At 25.1% G+C, this 26,146-nt stretch overlaps 4 protein-coding genes across 4 annotated transcripts; 3 read left to right on the top strand and 1 right to left on the bottom strand.

The window, feature by feature from the left end:
* Positions 1–3,193: 3,193 nt before the first annotated feature.
* Positions 3,194–3,697, top strand: LOC145842565 (uncharacterized). The gene has a single exon (XM_082950025.1). It carries the CDS (start codon positions 3,239–3,241, stop codon positions 3,695–3,697), a length of 459 nt encoding a protein of 152 aa, XP_082806151.1. The 5' UTR covers positions 3,194–3,238.
* A 9,915-nt stretch (positions 3,698–13,612) lies between these two features.
* Positions 13,613–13,924, top strand: LOC145843390 (histone H4). The gene has a single exon (XM_082950861.1). The coding sequence runs from the start codon at positions 13,613–13,615 to the stop codon at positions 13,922–13,924; it is 312 nt and encodes a 103-aa protein (XP_082806987.1).
* A 470-nt stretch (positions 13,925–14,394) lies between these two features.
* Positions 14,395–14,805, top strand: LOC145841955 (histone H3-like). Its single transcript, XM_082949269.1, has one exon. It carries the CDS (start codon positions 14,395–14,397, stop codon positions 14,803–14,805), a length of 411 nt encoding a protein of 136 aa, XP_082805395.1.
* A 2,657-nt stretch (positions 14,806–17,462) lies between these two features.
* Positions 17,463–17,837, bottom strand: LOC145842686 (histone H2A-like). The gene has a single exon (XM_082950163.1). It carries the CDS (start codon positions 17,835–17,837, stop codon positions 17,463–17,465), a length of 375 nt encoding a protein of 124 aa, XP_082806289.1.
* Positions 17,838–26,146: the final 8,309 nt, after the last annotated feature.

The raw sequence follows: 26,146 nt of genomic DNA, 5'->3' as shown, positions 1-26,146 counted from the left end.
AATACTATTGTATTAATTTAAAGATTAAGTCAAAGGTAACATAACAATTTTGTAACTTATTAATAAAAATATTAATTCTTTGTTTAATCTAGCAGTGTATTCTACAATTAGTATTGTTTATTACCTTAACTTTAATGTTAACTTTTGTTTTATCGAATCTTAAAACCTTATTTCGTAACATTTCAATTTCTGCTTAATGTATAACTAAAAATAAATTTATGTTTACAGATTCGGCATTGCGTTGCTGTTAAACACTTTTACCAAAAATTAAAATTTTTTTAAGTAATTTTGTTTTTGTTAACAGCTACAAAACAAATATAATGAACTACTTTAGAAAAATAATTAAAGTTTCATCAAAGAAACTAAAACAATATAAAATATTCTTTTTATTAACCATAAATGAAATGCATACCAGTAGCTCTCTAGTTTTCGATTTTGACGCTGAAACAGTTGTTCAAAGCAAAATATTATTTTTGTTTATCTTAATTTAACATAGAAATATACATATATAGAATGAAAAAGATCAAAATCAAAAAAAAAACTTTTACAGAGCCCGTATAAAGGATTTTAAACAGTTTATTAAAAATTATTAAAAAAGAGAGTATAATTGTTTCCTTTGAATAAAACTAAATGTATTTAACTATATTTTTACAAATATATAACTGAGATATTGATAATTTTTAAACTAAATTAATGTTTTATGTATGTTTATATTTAAGTATCTTACAGTTTGACAAAAAAACACTCAAAAAGTTTGTTCCAAGGACCTGGTGCATGTAAAAAATTTTCGGTTATCGAGTCATGCACCAGAACAGTTTAACGTCATGTCTAGGACTTGTTTATGTATGTTAATATTAAAAAAATATCTAGCACTATATATTTCTATTAAACAGTGGTCTCATTCTTTTTTACTTTATTTTCTATATCTAAAAACTATTGCTTACTAGTTTGCTTTTTATTATGTTTTATTTATGGATATCAAGCACTTTTTTGATCTGAGTTCCATTTGAAACGCTTTTGGCTTAAGCATTTTGGACTTAAAAAACGGTTTGAATTTTTTAATGAAATAGCTTATAAATTTAATTTGTATACTTTTAGTAAGGCTTAAGCTCCATTTCTTTAATTTTCTAAAGTTTAATGTTTTTTTTTACTTTTTTTATTACACTTGATTTTCTACAATTTTAGTTATAATTAAAAGTATATAAGAAATAAAATGACAAAACACTCGAAAACTATTTTGTATGAGCACCGTTTAGTATATTATTACTACATCACTTAAGTTCTATTTTTTGTTGTATGAATTTAAAATGTTTCAATATAAATAGCACTTGTATAAAATAATTTGACTTATAAATAAAAAACTTATTTATGAATTGATAAATACTAAAAGCATGTGCACAAAAAATATAAATAATGTGCTTTAAATTAAGTAAAAAATTTAAACTATTTCTTCTTAAAACCTTTAAGCAATCTTTGTCTCAAACAATAAAAATTTAAAAGTTTAATAAAAATAATACTTATTATAAAGTTTGTTTTAGAATCTTTTTTTACAAAGTAACATAGAACAGTTACAAATGCTCCTACACAATCATAAGTTTCTTAACTTTATTAGAAAAATATTGAAATTGTTTAACTATGTTTTTTTTTAACTCTTTTAAACCAAATTAGCTTAACAAGTTTTTTGGTTTATTAAACAAAAAACTTAAAAAGTTATTATATTTATACAGCTTACAAACGTAATTATAAAAAATATTAATCTTTTACTTAAGAAGTGTATTAGTCTGGTATATTTTATATACAACACTATACAGTTGTATATATTTGGTTCTTTTAGATATTTAACTAGTTTTTTGTTATTAGAAAAAATATTTTAAAACCACCCATATAGTTACCCATGTTAAACTGATTTTTCAGTGTTTTTAGCAACTAATTAATATTTCTTCAAAATAGTAAATTACTTGGTCAACTTTAGAAGTACATACTTTATAAAAAAAAATCTTTTTTGTTTATCGTACTTTTTTTTTTTAATTACAAAATAAATACATTTTAAATTTGAAACGAAACAAAAATAAAAACTAAACTATATATATTCTATCCTAAAGTGTTATATGTTTTGCCTAAAGCTACAATAAATATTTAATTACTATTTATCATGTTTGAACATATAGTTATTTGTAACATGGCTACAAGTTTTCATTTAGACAAAATAAAAGAATTAAAGAAATTATAAATGGTTTTATTATACGAAATCAAGACTTGTTTTTTAATTTTAAACGGTTTTGTACTTAATTCTTAAAATTTTTAATGTTTTTTTATTTAATTCTCAAAGTTTGAAAAGTATGAGTATAATTGAAATAAAAGAAAGTTTTAAATGTAGATGTAAATAAATTTAGAAGTTAACGTGATTATGTAGTTATTTTTTATCATAAGTCAACGGTTTACAACGAAGACTACTAAATTGGTTATGAAAAATGTGTAAAAAGTTAATTCTGATAAATTAAAGAAAGTTTATATTATAGAAATAAATCTGCAATGCTGTTATTTCAACAATAAACAAATTAAAAATAATAAAAGCGTTGTTTTTTACTTAAAAGTTGCAAACTTTAAATTTTCAAAAGGGGCTTTAATATTTTTTAAGTTATTATACTTTATAAGAAAAGTGTTATTAAAGTTATAGTAAATTATTTTTATCCGTTATGTTGACCGTCTAAAAAATATTGTATTTAACCATTAGACTTCTGCTGAGTAGAAAATATATAAACAATGATTTGTATTTATTTTAAAGCATTTTTCTTGACCTAATTAAAATGAATATCGCTTCTAAAACTAACTTATGTTTCAAACTTTGATGTATCTTGTTGACATGGGGTCAGTAAGTTTAGCTTATAAGTAAATATATTAAATAACCATTTATAGCGCTAAATTTTTGAGCATTGACAAATAAGGTTCTTTTCTCAAGTATTACAAAGTTATTTTAGTATCGGTGAGTTTTAAGCATCAAACATTTTAGTTTGAAAATAAAAAATAAAAAATGATAAATAATATGTCATGATGTTTTCAATTAACCATAATCCACAAGGTGTCGTTGCAGAGCTTCATTCGCTTAAGTTCGTAACGATCAGAATGAAAAATGTATATCAAACTTTATGTCATTAATTAATTATAAATATCCGCAGAAATGGCACCTGAAAAGAAATCAGCCCCGGCAAAAGCACCTGAACACCCAACCTACAAGGTGATGATCATCGCAGCTGTCACTGCTTTGAAGTCTCGCAAGGGAGCTTCATCGCAAGCACTGTGCAAGTACATCGAAGCCAACTACAAGGTCAAAGACGGTTTTAAAGTCCACTACAAAATGGCTTTAAAGAGACTTGTTGCCGACGGTACCGTCAGCAGAGTGAGTGGTGTTGGTGCTTCTGGTTCATTCAAGCCTGGAAAGGTTGAGTCACCAAAGAAGCCAGCAAAGAAAGCCGCTCCTAAAAAAGCCGCACCCAAAAAGAAGGCAGTAGCTAAAAAGCCCGCCAAGAAAGCAGCAGCCAAAAAACCTGCCGCAAAGAAGCCAGCCAAAAAGGCAGCGAAGAAACCAGCTGCTAAAAAGGCTGCACCAAAGAAGAAGGTAGCAAAGAAGGCCCCTGCCAAAGCCAAGAAGGTGGTGAAGAAGCCAGCAGCCAAGAAAGCCGCACCAATGAAGAAATAAGTTAGTTACACATACCAACAGGCATTTATCAATGCCACCCTAAAAACTTATAACATACATATTTTAAACTTCGTGAGTAAGGAACATGTTTAGTAAATAAAGTATATTTATTAAAACTTAACTTGACGCTTATCTATTTAAAGTTAGTTTTTATAAATAGTTAAATGAATTTGTTTTTCTGAAGCTGCTAAAGTGTTTACATAACCTAAAAATAAACATTATTATCAGTAAATATAAATTATATTATTGTACTAGAGTTTAAGTTACTAATGTTATATTGTTTGTTAGATAATAAAAAATAAGCACTCAAAAAGTTTCGTCTTATGACCTGATTAACGAAAAAACCTAAGGTTATCGAAATGTACACCACTGATACAGTTTAATATCTTGTTCAGGACCAATATAGCATTCAATTGCGGTTTTAATTGATAAAAGTAAACTAATTTTACTTATTACTGAATTGTTGCTAACTCTATTTAAAATTTCATAATGTAATGTTTAATATTAGCACATAACATAATGTCTTAAACGTTGCATTAAAGCAATAAACAAAGTATATTAAAACTTATTTATTTAAATATACTCATGCCTTACTTAAATTGATAAACACTTTTATTTTTTTGTTGAAAAAAGGTTTATATGCTGTTATTGTTTGCTTTTAAAATGCTAAAGGTCTCAACAAAATATATGTAACAATGAAGTCGAAGTTTTTCTATAAGCCTTTAATTGATAAAAACATTTGCTATTTTAATCTTCTTACAGCATTTTATAAAAAGAGTAGAATGAAAATTATATAGTTATTAATTGAAAAAAAAAATACTTTTAATAAAGTTTTTTCTACATCTACATACTTTTAGTATAAAATACAAACTAATATTCATGAGTATAAAACTAAATATTGTGTTTTTATAGGTAACTTTATAAAACATTATATTTCTTCGAAATTCATTCTCCTAAAACATTAGAGGCAGATATAACTGAAAAAAAGCGGCAAAATTATGAAAAAACGAATTCGTCTCTGTAAATTACTTTTTCAAAACACTTTTAAGCTATTCAATTTGTCATTTTGAAGAGAAATAAAAGCGCTCCCGTTTTAAAAGCTTACCACTCCATCTAACGATAAGTCATTAAAAAGACTTTTGAGTAAAAAAAAACTTAATTATGTTTTAAACTTTATTGTTTGCAACATTTAATTTTATATTAAAGTAAAGTTTTATTGAAATGTTAACGACGTTAAATTTTTTACTTTTAACAAACTTTCACTTTTCTAAAACGATTTATTTAATATCGAAATCAGACTTTTTAAAGCGGTTCAGTGCATAACCAGTAACTAATAATCTAATTTTATAAAAAAGTAATGAAATTCTAGACTGAAAGTTTTAAACTGCTCTGTAAACAACAAGTGTTGCCTGAATAACGTCATATATTAAGCTAAGGTTTCCACTCCCAATAATGACCAAAAAATTTACACAGTTTAAACTAAGAGAACATTCAAATCTAGATATTATGAACAAAAGGCCTCTTTTCCTAAACCTTCTAAAAACAAACCCAACTTGCAAACAATTTATAGAAGTATAAACAATAACAATAATATTAGCAGTAAAAACTAATACAAACCATACTAACATTTGCACATTATTTAACAAGGAAGTACTTCATACAGCCCTAGCAGAAAAAATAAAAACCTCAAACTTAGGGAAGAAATTGATAACCCAATGCCCGCATTACTCGAATGAATACATATTGAATACAAATGAAAATTTTTTTAAGATATTAAATAATTTGTGCATGCATTATAGTAGGGGTGGGCAACGTAAATACTTGACGGGCCGGATCCAGAAAAAAATAATCCTCATCGGGCCGGATCATTTAAAGTTAGTGATCTTTCGGATTCAGCTGGTTCCTTTTTTAGATCCGGATCCTATTTTAAACATACTATCCGGATCCGGCTAAATACTAGTTTTAGACAAAGAACTGGATCCGAATAGAAGCTAATTTCAAAAAGATTTCGATCCGGCTAGATGCCAATTGATCGGGTATTTTAGAATTTTGAATCCATATATTAATTACTAAGGTTCTCAATTACGAAATTTTATGTTAAATTTTGTTAAGTATTCATAATTCTGTATATATTATAACTCTGGACCGAATTAATGCTATGTAGTCCTAAAAAAATGATAATTTGGTTACTAAAAGTTACTCGAGCCTATTATTTCAGGCTAAAACATAATAAAATTGCTAACTATTCGAAATTAATTAACTTTGTCAATCCTTATCTGGAGTTTATATTGATAATATTTTTCAAAAACTAATACACATTACAGTATTAAACTACTAATTTTTAATTTAATTAAGCTAAAGAAGATTCATTACATTTTTGCGCATGTATAAAAGAAGCACAACAAAAAATAATTCTGATATAATAAACAGTTTTACCATAAAAAGCAAAAAATATATATATAAAAGATCTCGATGAAACAATTAAGTATTATGTATTAGAGTTGATTAAGTCTAGTTGCATGACAGTTTGGGAAAATCTGCAAGTGCACTTAAATACCGATTGGGTTTGAATTTAGCTTATCCTTGTTAATGTTTATTGTCGGAAATCTTTGTTTTCTAATGTATGAAGTATCGAACAACACAGCTAGTTTCATGGTCATCTTTAGAAATTGACAAACTTTGGCTCGATCAATAATACGTAAAATATATCTAAAAATCTTACAAAAGCAACAAAAATTATATGTTTTATTTCAAATTTTCTTATTGACTTATTTAAAAAACAGTTAAGCCCAGATAAAAAATTACTTTAGCTTAAAATTTTAACACTTTTACTTTCAAAATATCAAATAGTTATAATTAACTTACAAAATTTAAGTAAATTCTGTACTTCAAAAATATTACTATCAAACAATGCACCTAAAATACTTTAATAAGAGTACTAACATAAAATAACGAAATATTGAAACAAAAAAGAAATTAATATATATTTTTAACATAACAAACATTTTAATTTATCAGACTTTTAGATTAAGATCGATTTCACTAATGAAAATATTACTAAACGAAAAACTAAAACATAAAACCGTCACATTATACTTTAAATGTTAATATTAAAGAATTTAGCAAGAATAATTACACTAAAATAAGTAAATGAGACATTTGTGGATCATAAAAGTTTTTACGAGTTGTTTAAAATCTGAAACTATATTTGAAGTAGATATTCTCAGTAATGACTGCAGATTGGTATCAGTATGATTTAAACGCAGCTTACTTTTGTTTATAAACATGGTTAAGAATGTTTTTTTGCAAATATATTTAAACCCAAACAGAACAAATAACTTTATTGTCATCTTTTTAAAATTAACAAACTTTGACTTGTTAAGTAAGTCATTAAATCTGTCAATTTTTCAGTTTTTAACTTTTCTTTTTGTGTATTGCCACATTGATTTTCAACAGTTCTAACAATATTACTAAGTACCTTTTCGGTGTCAAACGTCGACGGTGATGAATTAATGTCGGAGTCTTCACTTAATTGTTGAAATTCTGCAAAACGACGACTAAACTTATTATCAAGTGAAACTATTGTCATCAATTGGTCATCACTAAACTTAATCATATAATTAATCAAAAAGTCCTTAATGAAAAAACAATAGCAGAAGAAGTGCAAACTGTAGTCTCAACTTAAAACATTTGACTATAACTTAAAATTTTAAGCAGTTTGACTTAATTAATTGTCAATTTAAAAAAAATTTTTTTTTTACTTTTTGTTTCTTGTAAACAATGATTTATTATAATTAAACTATAGAAACAACGTGTTTCATGTCTAAATAATTCCAACTTTATAACTTTTAACTTTATAATGTTTTGTTTTTTAAATCAATTTAATTTCAATGCCTTACTATATACCAGGGGCGTAGCGTGAGGAGGGACACTGGCGCATACGTGCGTCCAAAAAAATATATAGAAGTAAAAAAAAAGAATGTAATATCTTTATTTTTTATTGTTTTTTTTTTTCTGCTTAATTTGCCTTTTTCAAATTATGTTTATCTTGTATTCGAAAAATTAAACGAAATTTTGAATACCCATTAGTGAAAAGTCAGAAAAATTACCCAATTTACTGATTCGGTGCGCAAACGAAAATGCGCACCGATGTTGATGAAAAACTCCATAAGGAAAAGTTTTATAACCTCATTAACTTCATAAAATTTTAGACTCAAAAAGTACGCTACTAATTAGTGCACCGCTGTAGTATAACCTTATGGCAGATTTTACTACAAAAAGTTTACAAAAATACGTCACGCTTAAAGGAAAATTGAACAATTTTACTTTTTTTTTTATGCTACAATAAATGTTAAGACTACTGCTAGTTTTCTGATCTTTATTTTTGTAAACATACAAAAAAAAGCGTGTCGGCCTATGAGAAATAAACTTTGTTTGTGATTTTTATTTTAAACAAATACAATCAGATGAATTAAATTTAAAAAGCATACCTTTACCTATTTTACAAAGTTGTAATAAACTGTAATAACAGTTATAAAGTTGGTCTATTTTAACTTCTGTGTAACTTTATTTAAATTATGTGCAATGAGGTGTTATTATCACTGTTGTATTGTATATTAAAGTGATTGGTACTTTTTTTCGTAAATAAAACATATACTTTCGTTTTATTGAATATATTCATTTTTAAACATATAAAGTTTACTATTAGTAGTAAAAACAATTTTTATTTAATAAGTTTACATTTGTGCAAGTATAAGTAATTGTAATGAAATTTAAGCTTTCTTTTTAATTGAATAATTTTGTATTGTAGTTTTTTTTATAACAGTTATTCCGAACTTATTTTACTTAATGAATTTTTTTTTCAATTATATTACCTATAAAAAGATATTTTTATAGCTAATTACAAAAGTTTTGATTTAGGGTTTTTTTTTTGAGAAAAAAATTTGCGCACCCCCTGACCAAAATACCACGCTTCGCCACTGCTGTATACCATAGTTCAATTGTTTGTCTTTACCTGCTTATAGATTATTTGATTAATTTGTTTAAATGTCTCAAGTAATGAAATTTTATACCATGTTTTTTAAACTTTATTTTTCTCAACATAAAACTTAAATCACATAAATTAAACATTATTTATTATTTTTACTATTACTATTTTATTACATATTTACAATTTGAAAATCCACTTTACGGTGAAATAATGTATTTTTTTTCTTAAAAAAATAAAATAATAAGATAAATGTTTCACTAGTGTATAAAATAGAAAGTTTCGTAAATCACTTTGCTAAACAAAATATAGAACAAATAGAAACTTGCAAAATTGAAAAATTTGTAAGCGTTTTTATTTTATAACATTAACCAGCTTCAATGAAGACACATTAAAATTGCATAAACGTTCGAAATCATTTAATTAATTAATTTAACTATTTTATAAAAATCACTTATTAAATTACGTTTTGTAATTATAATAAGGGTTAAAAACATACAAATGTAGACTATGATAATATAAAGAAAATTTTAGCTAGAAAGAAAAATATATAAAATCCAGGACGTTCTTTTTGTAACATGGAAAAACATAAGACATTAAAGTTAAACCAAAATTTTATTAAAAAGAACTTTTTGTCAACTTTTTTTTTAACATCGTTAAAAAAATAGTAATCTTTAGTAAACTCTAATGTGTTTAGTTTATAACAAAGTTAACTTTATAACAAAATTATGCTTACAAATTTGTTGTTTAGTGTACATATTATATATCTGCCATGTTTCGTTTAAAAGTAAAATTGTCTTACTGGTTATTGTTTTTATTTAATTTCATTTCACAAAGTTATTAAAATTTAACGAAAAAAAATTATAAGTTTGTGATTATAACAGTGTTAATTATTCATTTTTATATTTAGTGTTACTAGCTGTGTGAGATTTAATATAAAATATTCTAAAAAAAAATGCTATGGTCTTAACTGGTCTTAACATCCTCAACTTCGCAGATGACACAATGTTGTACAAAACATATACAAAAGACACATATCTAAATGACAGTAAAAATTTTAACATAGAACTTAAAAAGGTATCAGATTGGCTAATGGAAAATAAACTTAAATTAAATCTTAATAAAACCAGAAGCATGATTTTATATCAATCAAAAAATATTTTTTGGAAAAATAAAGATCCTAATGTAAAAATAGGTAAAACAGTTATATCAAACACAAATAGCTATAAGTATTTGGGAATAATTATAGACAGAAATTTAAAATGGTCAGAACATATAGAAACTATAAAAACAAAATTACAAAAAACATTGGGTATATTATATAAAACCAGACACTTCTTAAATGAAAAAGCATTATATTTGATCTTTAATTCTTTGCTTATGAGCAATGTTAGATATGGCTTGTTGTGCTGGGGAAGAGCAAATAAAAAATGTATAAATGATATTAATGTTCTCATAAACAGAGCACTTAGATGCATACATTATAAGAAATATGATGACAGTGTAAGAGAATTAAAATCTCAGAAAAAAATATTAAATGTTGAGAGTCTGTATTTATATGAATTAGGTCTTTTTATGTTTAAGTTTAACAACAATTTGTTACCAGATAACTTTAAAAATTACTATAAAAGTGTAAAAAATGTACATAATTATCATACAAGGTCTTCAGAAACAAATTTTTTCCTACCTAGATTCAACAGCAAAATAGGTCATAAATCACTATCCTTCCAAGGTAGTAAGTTGTGGACTAAGTTGCCATTAAGTTTAAAAAGTATAAGTCATTTTGGAAAGTTCCAGCATGAACTTAAAAGTTATCTTTTAAATAGTAATTCTCAAGGTCATTAGTGATCATTCCTACTCCCTATTTACTTTGTTTAAGGAGTTAATAGTACTTGTCATTTAATATCCAAATTTTTATAATTTTTTTATATTTTAGTTTTTTTTTGTCCGAAAGTTGGTTTGTTTGGTCACAGTAACATTGGTTTAGACTGGATTTTATCATTTTCTATCTAATTATTTCTAAGATTGTAGTTAAAGTTAACTATTTAGTAATTCATTTAATATCCAATTTTTTGTTTTTTTTTTAATTTTTTGTAGGAAAGTAGATTTGTTTGGTTACATTAACATTGGTTTAGTTGAGATTTTAGCATTTTCTGTCCAGTTATTTTTAAGACTATTCCTTAAGATACTTTTTTAATATATACTTCATTATTTTATATTTTTTATTGCATGAAAATGTAAAAAGAATAGTTATAGATGTTTATATTTTAGCAGAAAATAAAGTATTTAAAATGCAAGCTGAGATAACTGTTTCAAGCAAATTTATATTGAAGAAAAATCTCTTTTTGAGCAAAGTAAAATTATTCTTTTTTATGTTTACAAATGTTGTTTTCTTTCTATTATTTCAGTTAAGACTTAGACAAGTTTTTCAAAGAGAAAATAGTTTTTTTTTTTTTTTTTTGATTTAGTGTAAAGAAATTTGTTGTTGTTAATATCATTGTTGTTAAAATTATTATTGTTTTTTTTTTGTAACGTATCTTCATGTTTTTATTTATAAAAGTTAAGTTCAGTTATTATAAAAATCACTTCTTTAATATTCTATAAAAAAAAAAATTACAATAGTTTATGTAGCTATTCAAATGTGAAATATTTTTATTTTCAACTTAAATTATTAAAAGAAAAAAAAAACCTTTTTAGCACAAAATACTTAATTAAAATGATATATTTATTCTATACTTTTTATCTAGTTTAAGCAACTTTTTCATGGATACAGCTTTATTTTACTTTGTTTGAATATTGCAGTTTTACGTTATTTTTGTTTATTTTTTCTTCAATGTTATAGTTATATTTTACTGTTACTTACTTTTTGATAGGTTAAAATAAGTTGGTAGTAGAGTCGAAATTCTTAAACACACATAAAAAAAGGAAATAACTTAATATACATATTTTTTTTTCTTTTTAATCTATATAACAGGGTAATTTATTTGCAAAGTTCTGGATTAATTTTAAAATTGAAATTTCAGATAAAAACTTAACCTTTTAACGTAAAGTTAGATATATATTTATGTGTATATAGTGTTAGATATATGAGTGGGTAAAAATTCTTTAATTTTTTGGAAAATTCGTTTCTTTTTCTATTTATTTTTCTTAAGAAAAATATTTAATGTTGTAAAGTTTAATAGAGTCTCTTTTTATAGAGCTTTTCGTTTTAGAGTTTAAATTTTTCATTTTTTTCATTTTTAGCTCATTATAATATTGATTAAGTTTGGGTATGCAACTCGATGACCGAGAGGTCTTTTTGCTATCCAGGTCATTGAACCAAAACATTTTTGAGCAAAAATTTTGTTTTTTTTTTCGCTTTTTGTTCAATAAACTATTATTATTATTATAACATTATGTAAATTTTTTCATAACTCTTACAGCTAATCTATACTTTAAAAGCAAGGGTAACATTTGAAAAAAAAAACTGATGAAAAATTATACTGCTCAACAAATAAATAAATAAAAGCATTTTTTAATTAAACACAAAAGTATCTAGACTTTGATTTTAAATTAAACCCATACAACTAAAAAAATTTGAAATTTTAACCTATTTTTTCAGTTAAATTACTTTCTAAAATATATAAATATATATATACATTGAGTATATTGAGTAAAGTATTGTAATAAATATACTTGTTTCATCCAAACCAGTTTTTTATCATAACTGTATTTTTGAGATTCAGAAGGCAATAAACTTATTAAGGTACACTTGAAGAACAAGTTTTGCATTTGCTCGTTTGCTTAACTTTAGATTTATTGTAACTCAGTTTTAAAATGTTATAAAACTTTCAATATACTTTTAAAAAATATAGCACTTTAAAACTTAAGCTTTGATAAGTTGCTTATTTGATAACAAAAAAAGCGATTAAAACATTTGGTTCTATGGATATGAAAAAACCTTATGGTTATCGAGTCGAAAACCTCTTGGATACAGTTTAACGTCCATAACCTTTTAAATATAACAATGACCTTGATAACCTTTAACATATCAATAATAACAAAATACCAATTTTGAACTAAGAATGATTTCTAATAATAAAATCAATATTGAACAGCTCGTTTAAAAACGTTACATTAAAAATATAAACGTTAAGTGGTATATACTACTTTAAATTAACTATATAAAAATATTTTTTCAATATTATAATATGTAATTTTTAGAAAACAATATATATCAGAAAAAACTAAGATCTTAAGGCATGTAACATATACAGAAAATAAAAAAACATATAATAAAATATTTTTGAAATTTCATCTTTCTAACTGAAGAAAAACTCACAAAACTTTAAAGTTCAATTTTGTGATTTGTTACTTGAGTTTTTAAATATTTCGCCGTAAAACTTAAGAATTTTCCTAAAAAACTTTTTAAATACTTAAATCTCCATATTCGATAGTTAGTAAGCTATCTTGCTTAAATTTTAAAGAACAGGAAAATAAGAAATCACCAAGTCTATGAACTATCTTAATTTGAAAAAAGTTTTAACATAATCAAATTTACTGAAATAAATTTAGTTTTTGTTTAAGTTTAGTTTTTAACGTTATGAAAATTTAAAAACTTTAGTTAAGGTAGTTTATTTCTGCTAGATTAATTTAAATAAAAAGTATCCCTAAAACTTTTTAAATGTATTTAATATTTTTCACATAGTTAATAACCAATTTTTCAGAAAAAAAACTTTAATCATATGAAATTCTTTGTATTTCTCTCAAAATTTTTAATTACTTGTGCGTCTTTATCGGTCAAAGGAGAATTTGTAGATTCTCTCGATTAATTAAAAGCTTAAAAGCTAGACACTTGGTGGCCTATCTATGTTTCTACGCGGTTCGTAACTATTGGTTCTGAGTATAAATACAGCTGTTTAAGAAATATCATTATTCATTCATTCATCATGTCTGGTCGTGGTAAAGGAGGAAAAGGTTTGGGAAAAGGAGGCGCGAAACGTCATCGCAAAGTCCTTCGTGATAACATCCAGGGTATCACCAAGCCCGCCATTCGCCGATTGGCTCGTCGAGGCGGTGTCAAGCGTATTTCAGGATTGATCTACGAAGAAACTCGTGGAGTGCTGAAAGTATTTTTGGAAAACGTTGTTCGTGATGCAGTCACTTACACCGAGCATGCCAAGCGCAAGACTGTCACCGCTTTGGATGTTGTATACGCATTGAAGCGTCAAGGACGTACTTTGTACGGATTCGGGGGTTAATTTAATCATTCACCTCGGCTCTTTTAAGAGCCACCCAATAAAACATTCTAAACACAAGAATTTATAACGTTGGAGCTTGCCATATTTATTAGTTAACATGAAAAAATAGTTAACATGAAAAAAATAATTTCTGTAATTTTTTTGAATATAAGTTTTGTATCCAGAAATATAGCAGTCACAGCCTAGTGTTACGAATTCTAAAACGTTAATTTTAAGAATTTTAATAGAGCCGGAACGGTCTTAACAATCAATATTTTTTTATTTTGTTTAAAATAAAGACAAACAAAATAGGTTTTATTACGTAATAAAACATTTTTGAAAACTATTGTTTAGAAAACTTTTTTTGAGAAAAATGTTCCAACTTCGCCAAGCTCTTTGCAGCCTCTAGTGTTAAGATTAACTTCGCCTAGGTTCGTAACATTTAAAATATATAAATTGCCTAACTTTCATCTAACGTTACTCGTTTCAACATGGCTCGCACCAAGCAAACCGCCCGCAAATCAACTGGAGGAAAAGCTCCCCGCAAGCAACTCGCCACCAAGGCTGCACGCAAAAGTGCACCAGCAACTGGAGGTGTCAAGAAGCCTCATCGTTACCGCCCAGGTACCGTTGCTCTTCGTGAGATCCGTCGTTACCAGAAGTCCACTGAGCTTTTGATCCGCAAGCTGCCGTTCCAACGTCTTGTGCGTGAAATCGCTCAAGATTTCAAGACTGACTTGCGTTTCCAAAGCAGTGCAGTCATGGCACTTCAAGAAGCTGCTGAAGCTTACTTGGTCGGACTTTTCGAAGACACCAACTTGTGCGCCATCCACTCAAAGAGGGTAACCATCATGCCCAAAGACATCCAACTTGCCCGTCGTATCCGTGGTGAACGTGCTTAAATTGTTCTTTATGAACAGGCTCTTTTAAGGGCCACCTGTTTAATATTAACGTAGATTTTATTTGTCGTCGAAATTGGTAACAACTACTGATATAACTCTAAAAAATTCAAAAATAAAGTTTAAAGATTTAATTTTTTTTTTCATTATTAATATGCTTGTTTAAGGCTGTATTTTTACAGATAGATAATATACTTATAATCCATAAAAATGAAAAGCTGTACTAAAATCATATCAATTTTGTATTAAAATAAAAACAAATAATTTAAGTTATTTTTTTTTTATTCCAGTATTAAAAAAAAACTTTTATGTTTGTCAAAGTTGTGTATGTTTTAATTAGTTTTGTTGCAATACATACATACAAAAATCAATACGTTTTGACTTACATGTGTTCAGCTGCTTAAAAATATGTATTTTAGTTAGTTTATATATATATATTTTTTGATTATCAGCAAAAAAAAAGCTGTAGTTTTATTATACATTTTCAAGGAATAAATTTAATAAATTAAGCTACAAAAATTTCGTTTTTCAAGTAGATTTTGAAAGGCGATAAAATTTCAACAAGCACATAATGTGTAATTTGAGCGGGAAACTTTTAAACGGATAGTACTCATTTTTTACTCTTTAAACTCTCTCATTCTTATCCAACAGCACTAAATTTAAGTTTTTCTCATTTGAATTTTCATTTATCTGTAATTACAATTTTAATTTTTTTATATTTAATATAATAATACCAATTTTAGTTTATTAAACTAGATAAAAGCATGTTTTATCTTACAAAAAGTTCACTTGTTTTTTTTTCTATATAAAATGTTATATTTATGTAATTTAATTTATATGTTTATATTTTTTAAATAATAACTTAAAACTGAAAAAAAATTTTATGACAGAGTATTCATGTTATATAAAAGGAATAAACCCTTCTTTTTCCAATTATAAAATTTAAAGACTTTTTTTTAATTTATAATTTCATTATTTGATATTTTTTATGATTTCATTTAATTATTTTTGATGTTATAGAAAATATATGTTTAGCTTGATTAAAAATTAAAATTAAGTGTTTTTGCATATCTTTTTTTGATCATCATAATAATGATAATACTTTAAAGGCTATAATAGCTAAATACAAAAAGCTACAAAAATTAAATTTTTGTGGTAAGTTGCTTTTAAAACATGCAAAAGTGTTTAAAAGCACTTACTGTGCAATTTGAGCGGGAAGTTTTCAAACATAAAATGCTTAATTTTTATTATTTAAATTCTCTCATTCTAATCCAACAGCACTTGAAATCATTTACGCGCAGTTTTTATTTAAATTATTCATCGTGCTTTGAATAAAACTTTAAAATGTTTACATATTTTTGCCACTATGCAAATTATAATGTTTTAAGACAATATTTTTTGTTGTTTATAATTTCATTACTTAATAATTTTCATTATACTAACTGGACTTATCTTAGCTTAATGTAATAAAGCAATCCCTTTTAGTCTTACCAACGGTAACAAATCGTAGTTAGTGTTTTTGACTATTGGTTAGCAAAATAATATTTTGTATGTAGTGTTTGCGTTCCCCTACTAACTAAATTGTCTATTTTATTGTCGTCTTGGTCTATTTTACTTTCGAGAAAGAATTTTTAAATATTTACCAATTTATGCTAACCAAGTTATTATATTTTAGCTTATATTCTAGCAAAAAAAAAATTAATACAAGAGTTTAAATAAAACATCTAATAAAAAGTGTATATTTTAATAAAATATCATATATGACTGAATCGTAGCTATTTATGGCTATGACAGTTTTAGCTTACTTTTATTGAAGAAAACAAATTTTAAAAGCCTGTAAGAACTGTCGAATAATATCAAGCAGTATTTATATTTAAAAGCTAATATAGAAGTTTAGAAATTTTACAGTTGCTGTTAAACAACTTTAAGCAGGAAAGTTGCAACTTACAAATTGCTCGTCTTTCACTCTTTTTTATCATTACCTTTTTTCCTTAAACATGTTTTCAAAGCTTCTTAGTTTTTGCTTTTTTATCTTCCAACTTTTGTTAGAGCAAAGTGCTTTACGTGTATAAGACTCTCTATATTTAAAAATGTGATCAAGCAAGAAACTAGCAGTGAGCAGGTTAACCTTAATTGAGATAAAATAGTAAGTATGCTCAGCATATCTTACTTTGCCGATTAAACTTGCTTTTACTGTTTTTATAAAACTTATCAAAGTTGTACGTAACACTTATGAAAATTTAATCACGTAAACTTATTACAAACCTCAATAAAGCACCAGTTTTAATGCCACTAAATATATTAATTTATGCTAAAAGTTATTGATTTATGAAGTTCTTCTACGTTTAAGAAATATTTTGTTTTGTTTAATTCTTTAGAATGGTTAAGATTTTTTATAAGTTCAAACATATCTACTACAACTTTATATAGCTGACTTGTGTTTGCTTTAAGAAATATATATGCTCACATAATCTATCTCTGTTAAATAAAAGTTTCAAATTTAATTAGGTATTAGATATATTTATTTAGATAGACAAAATCTCATTCCTATTTTTAATTTTAACAATCGTTAACTTTGTAAGTATTTTACATCTACCATCTTTTATAAATAATACTTCTTTAGAGTGGCCCTTAAAAGGACCTGGTTTTTTTTGAATAATTTAAGCTTTTTTTGCGGTCTTCTTTGGCAGAAGAACAGATTGGATGTTTGGCAACACACCTCCTTGAGCGATGGTGACTCCTCCCAACAGTTTGTTCAACTCTTCGTCGTTGCGAATAGCAAGTTGAAGGTGACGAGGAATGATACGAGACTTCTTGTTGTCACGAGCGGCATTTCCAGCCAACTCGAGAACTTCAGCGCTCAAGTATTCCAACACTGCAGCCAAGTAGACTGGTGCTCCGGCACCAACACGTTCGCTGTAGTTACCGTTTCTCAGCAGACGGTGAATACGACCGACTGGAAACTGAAGTCCAGCGCGCGATGAACGGCTCTTTGGCTTGGATTTAGATTTTGCTCCCTTTCCACGTCCTGACATGATGCTTTGATGAATGATAATCTAGGGTTCAAACTGGATTTATATACTAATCGTTACGAACCTTGGCTAATAAAACGTTGAAAGCGCCAACTAGTGATTAACATGTTCTCTCGTTTTCTTTTTTCTCACATTTTTAAAGAAGTAAAAGCATGATGATCAGAAGTTTTAAACGTGAAAAAGTTCTCTCTCTTTACTTTACTTTTTTATCAGAAGTGTTTTTCTAAACTTGTATAAGTTTAGTATTAATATATAATATTTAACAGCAAAAAACTAAGTTATTTTTAGCAAAATTTTAAACTCAATACCAATAAAATCTTTGTAAATAAATTTAATAGTACATATATTGGAATCACGACATCAAAAATTTCACAAAAGGTTAAGCTTTTTTTTTAATGAAAAAATACTAAAAAAAAAAAAAAAATTATTCATTTGATACTTAATGTTTGCCTAAAACACATAACCTCTAACACTGCTGCGTTTTTTTTTGTATTTTCAACTACTAAAAAGGTTTTGTCTTAGTTTTATATGAAGTCGTATTTAAAGTTAACTCAACCGTCAAACGTACTAGTGTTTAAAAATTTTATTTATAAACAAATGCTCTAATGCACAAACTGTACATCTTAAATTAATAGTATCTCAAAGTGGTTGCTTTAATAAACTTGAGTAAGCCACGATCAAAAGTTAAAATCAAACTGTAAAGGTGGTCTTTTAAGTTTATGTTTAATATAATCATATTCGATTTAGTTCTACTTTATCATCTGATATTGAATAATAAATATATCACTACAAACAGCTATTTGTGAATCAACACTATATGCTGAGTTTACCTATATATATATATATATATTTGTGTTTGTAAAATAGAAGAGAATTATATAAAATATATTTATAGCACTTACTGGCATTATAAAGTTTTAGAAATTCACAAACACTGCATACATAAACATGAATTCTAAGGAAATTGAATTATTACTATTTTGTAAATTATTACTATTTTGGAAATACACTTTCACTTTCGCAACACAGGGACAACATTTCATTACCTGACTCGTAAAACCTAAAAAGACATTTTATGCTTATAATATTAAAATTAATTTAATTTAATTTTTAAAGAACTTAAGAAAAACTATCAATTTTAAAACAATAATTTTATAAGACTGTCAAACAACCAAAAAGAAATTTCATCACTATTAAAATAAGGCAGAAAAGTTTTGAAGAGTTCAATTTTTTTCTCTTTTATTATCTTACTTTGTACCAGGGACGTAGCTAGCTCAAAAAAGTCACCAATCTGCAAAAATTAAAACATCTGAAATAACACGTCTTAGCAGGAACACAGCAATTTAACTCTAATTTCACTCTAATCTGAAAATATGCAGTTATGTTAATACATCAAAAATGGAATGTTGAAGTACGAGTGATAACTGTATACAAGGCAATTTATTTTGCTCCACACCTCCTATGACTCTTTAACTCTTTATGTCATGTCTTTATTTTTTATATATTTATTTAGTTTGCAATAGTTTGTGTTTTTCTCTAGAAATATTAAGTTCGTTTTCAGTATCCTAAACACACATACTACTTAATAGTTTGATTTCAAATGCTGCGCTTAGGTCTTTATGTTGCAAAATTTAAACGTTCATGCTATTTTCTGTATTACATGAAAATATTTATTTATGATAATTAGTATTCTTTTTAGCACGATTTTTTACATTGCTTTAGTGTTTAATTACAAGTTGCTATCCAGTGCTATAATCTAGATTTATAATCATTATGATTTAAAAAAATTTTTATTTGTTTTTAAAGTTTAAGTTGCCTATGCTTCGATGCCTATGTCCAGTGTCGGACAATAAGCAAGCAATAACAATATGTTCTTCCTTTACTATTTTAACCTTTTTTAAACCAACATATGCTTTTGGTTTATAACTCTTCTATGAGCACCGCTTACATTTATTTCATGCTTCAGGTTTAATTTCAAATTGATACTTGTTATGATTGCGATTTAATTTTTATTTTTGTTACTTAACGATAACAAATAATAATACTTTAAATTCCGTAAACAAATTATATGAATTAAGTTTGCTAATTCAATACTTTGAATTTAAATTATTTTTATCCAACTAACTAAAATTAAGTACTTTCAAATTTTTTAAACTTATTTCAATTATAAATACATTTTCTATATACTAAATAGAGTCAGATGTATTGAGCAAATGAATATAAGTAAAACTAGCGTGTGAAAATTATATATTACGTATGAACATAGACTAGCCACTTAGCGGTCAAAATTTTAACAAATAACAGCAGAACTATACAATAAATCATTTTTTAACATGATTTTTCATAAACTGAATGAAGGTCTACTAATTTTAATATAGTTGTTTTTCGGTTGCTTAACTATTAACTAGCTTTAACGTATTTATACTCAATTATCTTTTGCTGTTGTGCTTAAACTAATTCTTTTATATTGCTTTTATTTTTTTGTAAATTTTCAAAAGAACTTAACTTTCAATGGAATAATGTAACTTGTTTTAAATCAAACAATTTAAAGTTCTCGACTTAAATGTCTTTAAGGAGATTTATATCCAATATTTATTTCAACAGTTTATTACAATCAAAACAATGTTTCACTCCTATACTTGCATATAGGAGATCCTCAGTTGTTGTAAATAGGTCTGAAAAAATTTTTTGAACAAAATAAATGGAAGTGAAGCAAAAATAAAAACTAAAAACTAATGGTTTAAGAGAAAAATAAATCTTAAATATACTAAACTTAAGTAAAAAAATTTTTTAGTTTATGTTACGCTTTTAAGAACTTTGTTGGTATGATAGACAAAAAAATATATAGTGCTATATACGTTAAAATAGTAAAACATGACTCACATTGAAGTTAGTTGCCAGAAAAAACAAATAGGATACTAAACACAACATTTGCAATTGATAATGCTATAAATTGACTGTTTAAACTTAAAGATAAAAATTTCAAAGTTAGGTTTATGACGTAACTATATTGGCGCACAATTTGAATTAATATACTTTAGTTACAAAGTTAGAAAATTTTTGTTAAATTGCCTTATTGAATAAAGATTGTGTAATCAAAAGTTTTAATTTGGTATCGTGCTTTGGTGTAAATAAAAAAGGAAACAATTTTTACATGGGCGATAAAAACTCTTTACAATTACAAATAATTTAACTTACTAATCAGCGGGTGCTAGTTTTAGTTTTAAAGCAGAGCTTTTGGAAATGTGGACAGTTTGCAAATAGTTCGTACCTCTTATTTAAGTTGACTTTTTTCTTAGCATTGGCTATCTCTATTTTTTCTAAAATACAGGTTTTGCAGATGCTATGTATGCTTTTAATTTCCCCAATGTGGTGGAGGATGCTCCATTTTATGTCGTAGGTGATTTTTTTATGTTTCAAATGCCAAATGTATTTTGCTAGTTCGGTCCCGTTATCTTTATAATTTTTGAAACTGTTGTTGTGGTTGTACCATCTGTTTTTAAAAGTGTTTCCGGTCGACCCGATATAATATTTTATTTCCTTCGGAGATGTTATCGTAGCTTTGTAAATTAAATTTTTTATTAAACAATTGTTATCCAAGGGGCATGAGTTTTTCGATCGGCAGTTGCAGGATGGGTTATTGGTGGTGACGTTTTGTTCTTCGGTTTTGTTGGTTTTATTTAGAGTTTTCTTGTTATGTTTTTGTATTATTACCTTAATATTGCTCATACAGCTGTAAGATAGTTTACAGTTATTTCTGTTTAATATTTTATTTAATGTTTCGTTTTGTTTGCAGTGTTTATTAGTTATCTCGAAAAATGCTTTGCCGATGTTAGTTTTTACGGATTGGCAGAACGGGGGGTTAAAGTAAATGATTTTCCTTGATCGGTTTGTTTTCTTTTTAGTTTGGGTCTTTACATTTTCTGTATATTTTAGCTTATGTTTAAAGTTGGCATTGTTTAAAGCATTTTGGTATGTTGCTACGTGGTTGTTAAATATTTGTTCATTTTTGGAAAGTTTATTAATTCTCCTCTCAATCATCGCTGGGAGGTTTCTTTTTATAAATTTAGGGTGATTTGATTTGTTATTTATATATCTTACTTCTGAATTTTCTTTGCGGTATGGTTTATAAATATTGTTGGTCAGGTTTAAAGTTATATCTAAGAAATTACATACGGTTGTGCCAATCTTTCAATCAAAAGACTTTCAATGGAATGTTTAAAGTTTACGTCGTCTATAAACTTCTTTATTTTCTTTTAAAGTTAATACTAATTGATTTTGTGTTTGTTCTTTAGAAGTTTTTTTAAGCTTGTTTTAAAGCTCTTTAAACTTTAATTAGTTTTTATAAGAAAGTAAGGATAATCTACTATACAAACTACTTATTAACACTTTATATATATTTTTAATACTTACTGAAACATTTGTTTTACAAAGGCCTTTGGTTTTTTATTACCTGTATATTGTTTTTCAGCTCACTTTTTTTTAAAGCTTCTAAAAAAGAGTTTTACAAAATCTACTACCTTTTCATAATGAAAACGTTTCGAACATAGATATAAACATTAGAAATTTATTTTTTTTACTATTTTCATCGACGTATTTTAAAACCTAGTTTAAAAACTTTGTTCGTAAATATTAATTTAATAGCTATGATTTTGATTCATGGTAATCTTTAAAAAAAAGTTGCATAAATTGTAAACAACAAGTGAAAACTTATTAAAACATTTTTTTACCTAAATTTAATATTTCTCTTATTATTTGCTTATAACAATTTAAAAGACTTTTTTCGCATTGCAAAAATTAAAAAACTCGTTGAAACAGACTTAATTTTTGAGAAGTTAGCAAAAGCTTGCAAATATTTTTGAAATATTTAAACAAAGTTTATACATTTAAAAAATAGTCTTTTTTTTTAAATTATTTAACAGTTAAAAAATTGTTCAGATATTTTATTAACTAATAGTTGTACAGTGACAACTTAATTTTTAAATAAATAATTTTGTTTCAGTTCTATATCAAATAGTTTGTAAACTATTATGTTTGATTAAACATTAAGCGGTATTTTACACAAAATTTTTCAAATAGTGAAACACAATAAAAAAAGATTGAAAAACATATAATAAGATGTACTTCTACTAGTTATTAAATAAATTAACATTTCAATAACTTTGAAATTACTTACGTTACTTTAACTAAATTCGTATATAAAAATTAGCTATTTCCTACAAATTAAAGTGAATATAAAGTATTAAAGTATGGTTGCTGTTTTTTTCAAAAACTAGATTAAATAATTGTAAAATTATAAACAAAAAAATTAAAAATATTTCTTGATCTTTTTTGTTTCTTTTTAGCTCTCTTAATTTCTTTCAATAGTTTAGGTTGTAGTAATTTTGACTTTTTTTCTATAAGTACGTAATTTTGAAAAAGTAGAGCTATAGATAATTTTTTTTTGTATAAATAAACAATACTTTACTAGTTTTCTTAATTTCTATTAACGGATAATATTAATTATTACAGTTAGAATATTCTTATAAAAATTTATAAAAAAAACTGAATTGCAGTTTAAATAAAATAATATTTAAAATTTAAAAAATATAAGTAATCCTTTGTCGTAATTTTAATAAAGTTGTTTGTTTTTATTAAACTTAAGAGATGTTTTGTACTCAATAGTTCAAAGAATTTGTTGAAACAATGTCATACTTTAAAAAACAAGTTTAAAGTAATAAAATAACATAATATTTTAAAATAGTTTTAATTATACTAGTACTTTTTTTAAATTTTGTTTGTTTTATTAAATATGTCATAACTAAAACTTTACTAAATAAGAAAATCATTATTGTCAAATATTCAAAAGAGCGAGAAAATAAGTTAGACCTAAAAGAACAATGACACCTAGAGTGAATGATAATAAAGAGTAAGAGAGGAGCGTGTTATAAGTTTATACTTTTCCGCCTAAATTTCTTGCAACCATTAGTACTTTAATTTTAACTTTTGTCTTAGCTTTTATAAATAAGCAATTTTGCTATCAATTTATGCTCAAACTTCATAAAAGAACTTTGTTGACTTCTTTCTGTGATTCAATGAAGTATTTTATATCAAGTGGCTACAATTTAGCTAAACTATTTTCTATAGAAATTAAAGATTACTTAATTATTGTTCATAATTGATTGTTTATAGTACAGCAATCTAATTTCCGTGAAAATTGTTTTAACATAATACAAACTTATTGATTTAAGTTTTTATACTAAATAATAAAAACAAAGTGATAAAATATTTTTAATACTATCGAGGTTTGCTTAGAAATTAAGTAAAAGTATGGATTTTTTTAAATAAATATAACTTCAGTGGCACATAAATTAGCATGTTTTTCAGAAAATAATTATTAAGAACTCAGTATATAAGTACTTATCAAATTCAAAAAAAGTATTAAAGTTAATATATTGTTAATTTAAACATACTACGAAAACAAAATTATTTTTTGACGTAGGTTTTGAAAGCACACAATAATATTAGTATAACGATGTCATGGTAAACTTAAATAGTTTCTACTTTTACAAATATATCAAAATAACAAGTAAAAAAATGCTAAGTAATTCGATATTTAAACTATAATTCTAAAACACACAATGCACTTTGTTTATAATTATTAAATTTGTTAAAACATTTATAAAAACTTTTGTTTAGTTAGAAATTTAATTTAGAGTTATTTCATCTTCACACTTAGTAGTTAGAACAAAACATATTTTTAAATAACATTGATAATATAAACATGAATTAACCACGACAAAAAATGACAAAAAAATAAACTCTTAGTTTTGAAATGCTTTTTCTAGCAGCAAAACTATAAAATTACAAAACAAAGCCAGTTACTTCAACAGTTACAAAAAAGGCGGCAAAGTTTCGAACTCAAATTTTCCTCTTTTAATATCTAACTTTGTTCAAACACGTATAAGCAGTACAAACAGGCAACTTGATTTCAATAAAAGTGTTTACCATACAAATAGGGAAGTTTTTTTTAATTTTTGTAAGTTTTTCTTGTAAAAATAACACTTTAGATAAAGAAATAACACTAAACAGATAAATTAGTTTATAAAGCAATAATAAAAATTATTAAAATTCGCAAAAACATCGCAATTTTTTGAACACTTTCTTTTTATTTGTTCACTTAATATCATATAACATACAGTCAACTTTGATTATTATTATCTTTAATATAGTTTATTTGAAATTTAATAAAATTAATAAAAAGAGTTTTATCCTAGGTCAAACATATATAAATTTTGTTATTTTATTCGAATTTTAATACTTTACATCAAAATCAAAAGCATAAATTGAAATGTTTGTAGATTTGTAACTTGAATTTCTTAAGTAGTTTTTAATATTTTTTGTTTGTTTTTTTATTACCGTTTTCTTAAGAAACTTTTCATGAAAGTATAACAGTTTATGTCTATTACACTAACAATTTTATAATGTTTAAAAAATATAGTATAATCAATCTAAAGTCTAATCAAAATACTTACATAAAAACATCCATTTGTAAAAACAATAATAAACAATTGTTTTGATTTATTAATGATATTGTTTCAATTTAGGTAAATTTTATAAAAACAGAGACTGGTTTTCATGCTATTTATAACTTTGAGGTAAACCCAACTTGTATGTAAACTATCCAAAGCGGTTACAATTTGATTAATTATAAAGATAAACTGACAACTTTAAATAATAAAGATGGCATTATTACTTTCTAACGTTCAACTAACTTCTTGATTAACCACAAAAATAAAGTTTTTTTCACGTTAAAAAGTTAAATATTTTCTACTAAATCTTTAAAACTTTAACTTAAATGCAGTTCATATCAGTAAAAATATAAGTAAAGGTTTTTTTATATTATAAATCTAAATTGCAACTAATTTGTGATTTTCTCTAAGAACATAGAGTTTATTTTTGCAATATACATGTTCTTCATTATTTTGTATTTTGTTAATGTACTTGGGTCTTTAGATTGTTGATATTTTAACTGATTATTTCAAAAATGAAACTTTGATGTAAATTTATTTTTCTTTACTGTGTTTATGATGAATGTGTGTTTTTGTTTTGTTTTTAAGGTTTAACTTAAAATTTTAACTTAAGTTTTATAGCTTGTATATAAAATAAATGTTTAATAATTTTTATATTATTTCTTTTTTATAATAACTAAATAAAATATTTTATTTTCATTCTATTTCAACCTATTTATAATCAGCATATGATTTTATTTTAAAATTGTAGTTTGAATACTGTATACAATTATTTCAGGTTTAAGCTTATATATAAAGTGT

This window comes from Thalia democratica, chromosome 8 (assembly GCF_965202585.1).
Source record: "Thalia democratica chromosome 8, ktThaDemo2.hap1.1, whole genome shotgun sequence".
Lineage (NCBI taxonomy): Eukaryota > Metazoa > Chordata > Thaliacea > Salpida > Salpidae > Thalia > Thalia democratica.
The sequence above is the reverse complement of the archived record's forward strand: the minus strand, read 5'-3'. Positions and strand labels throughout refer to the sequence as shown.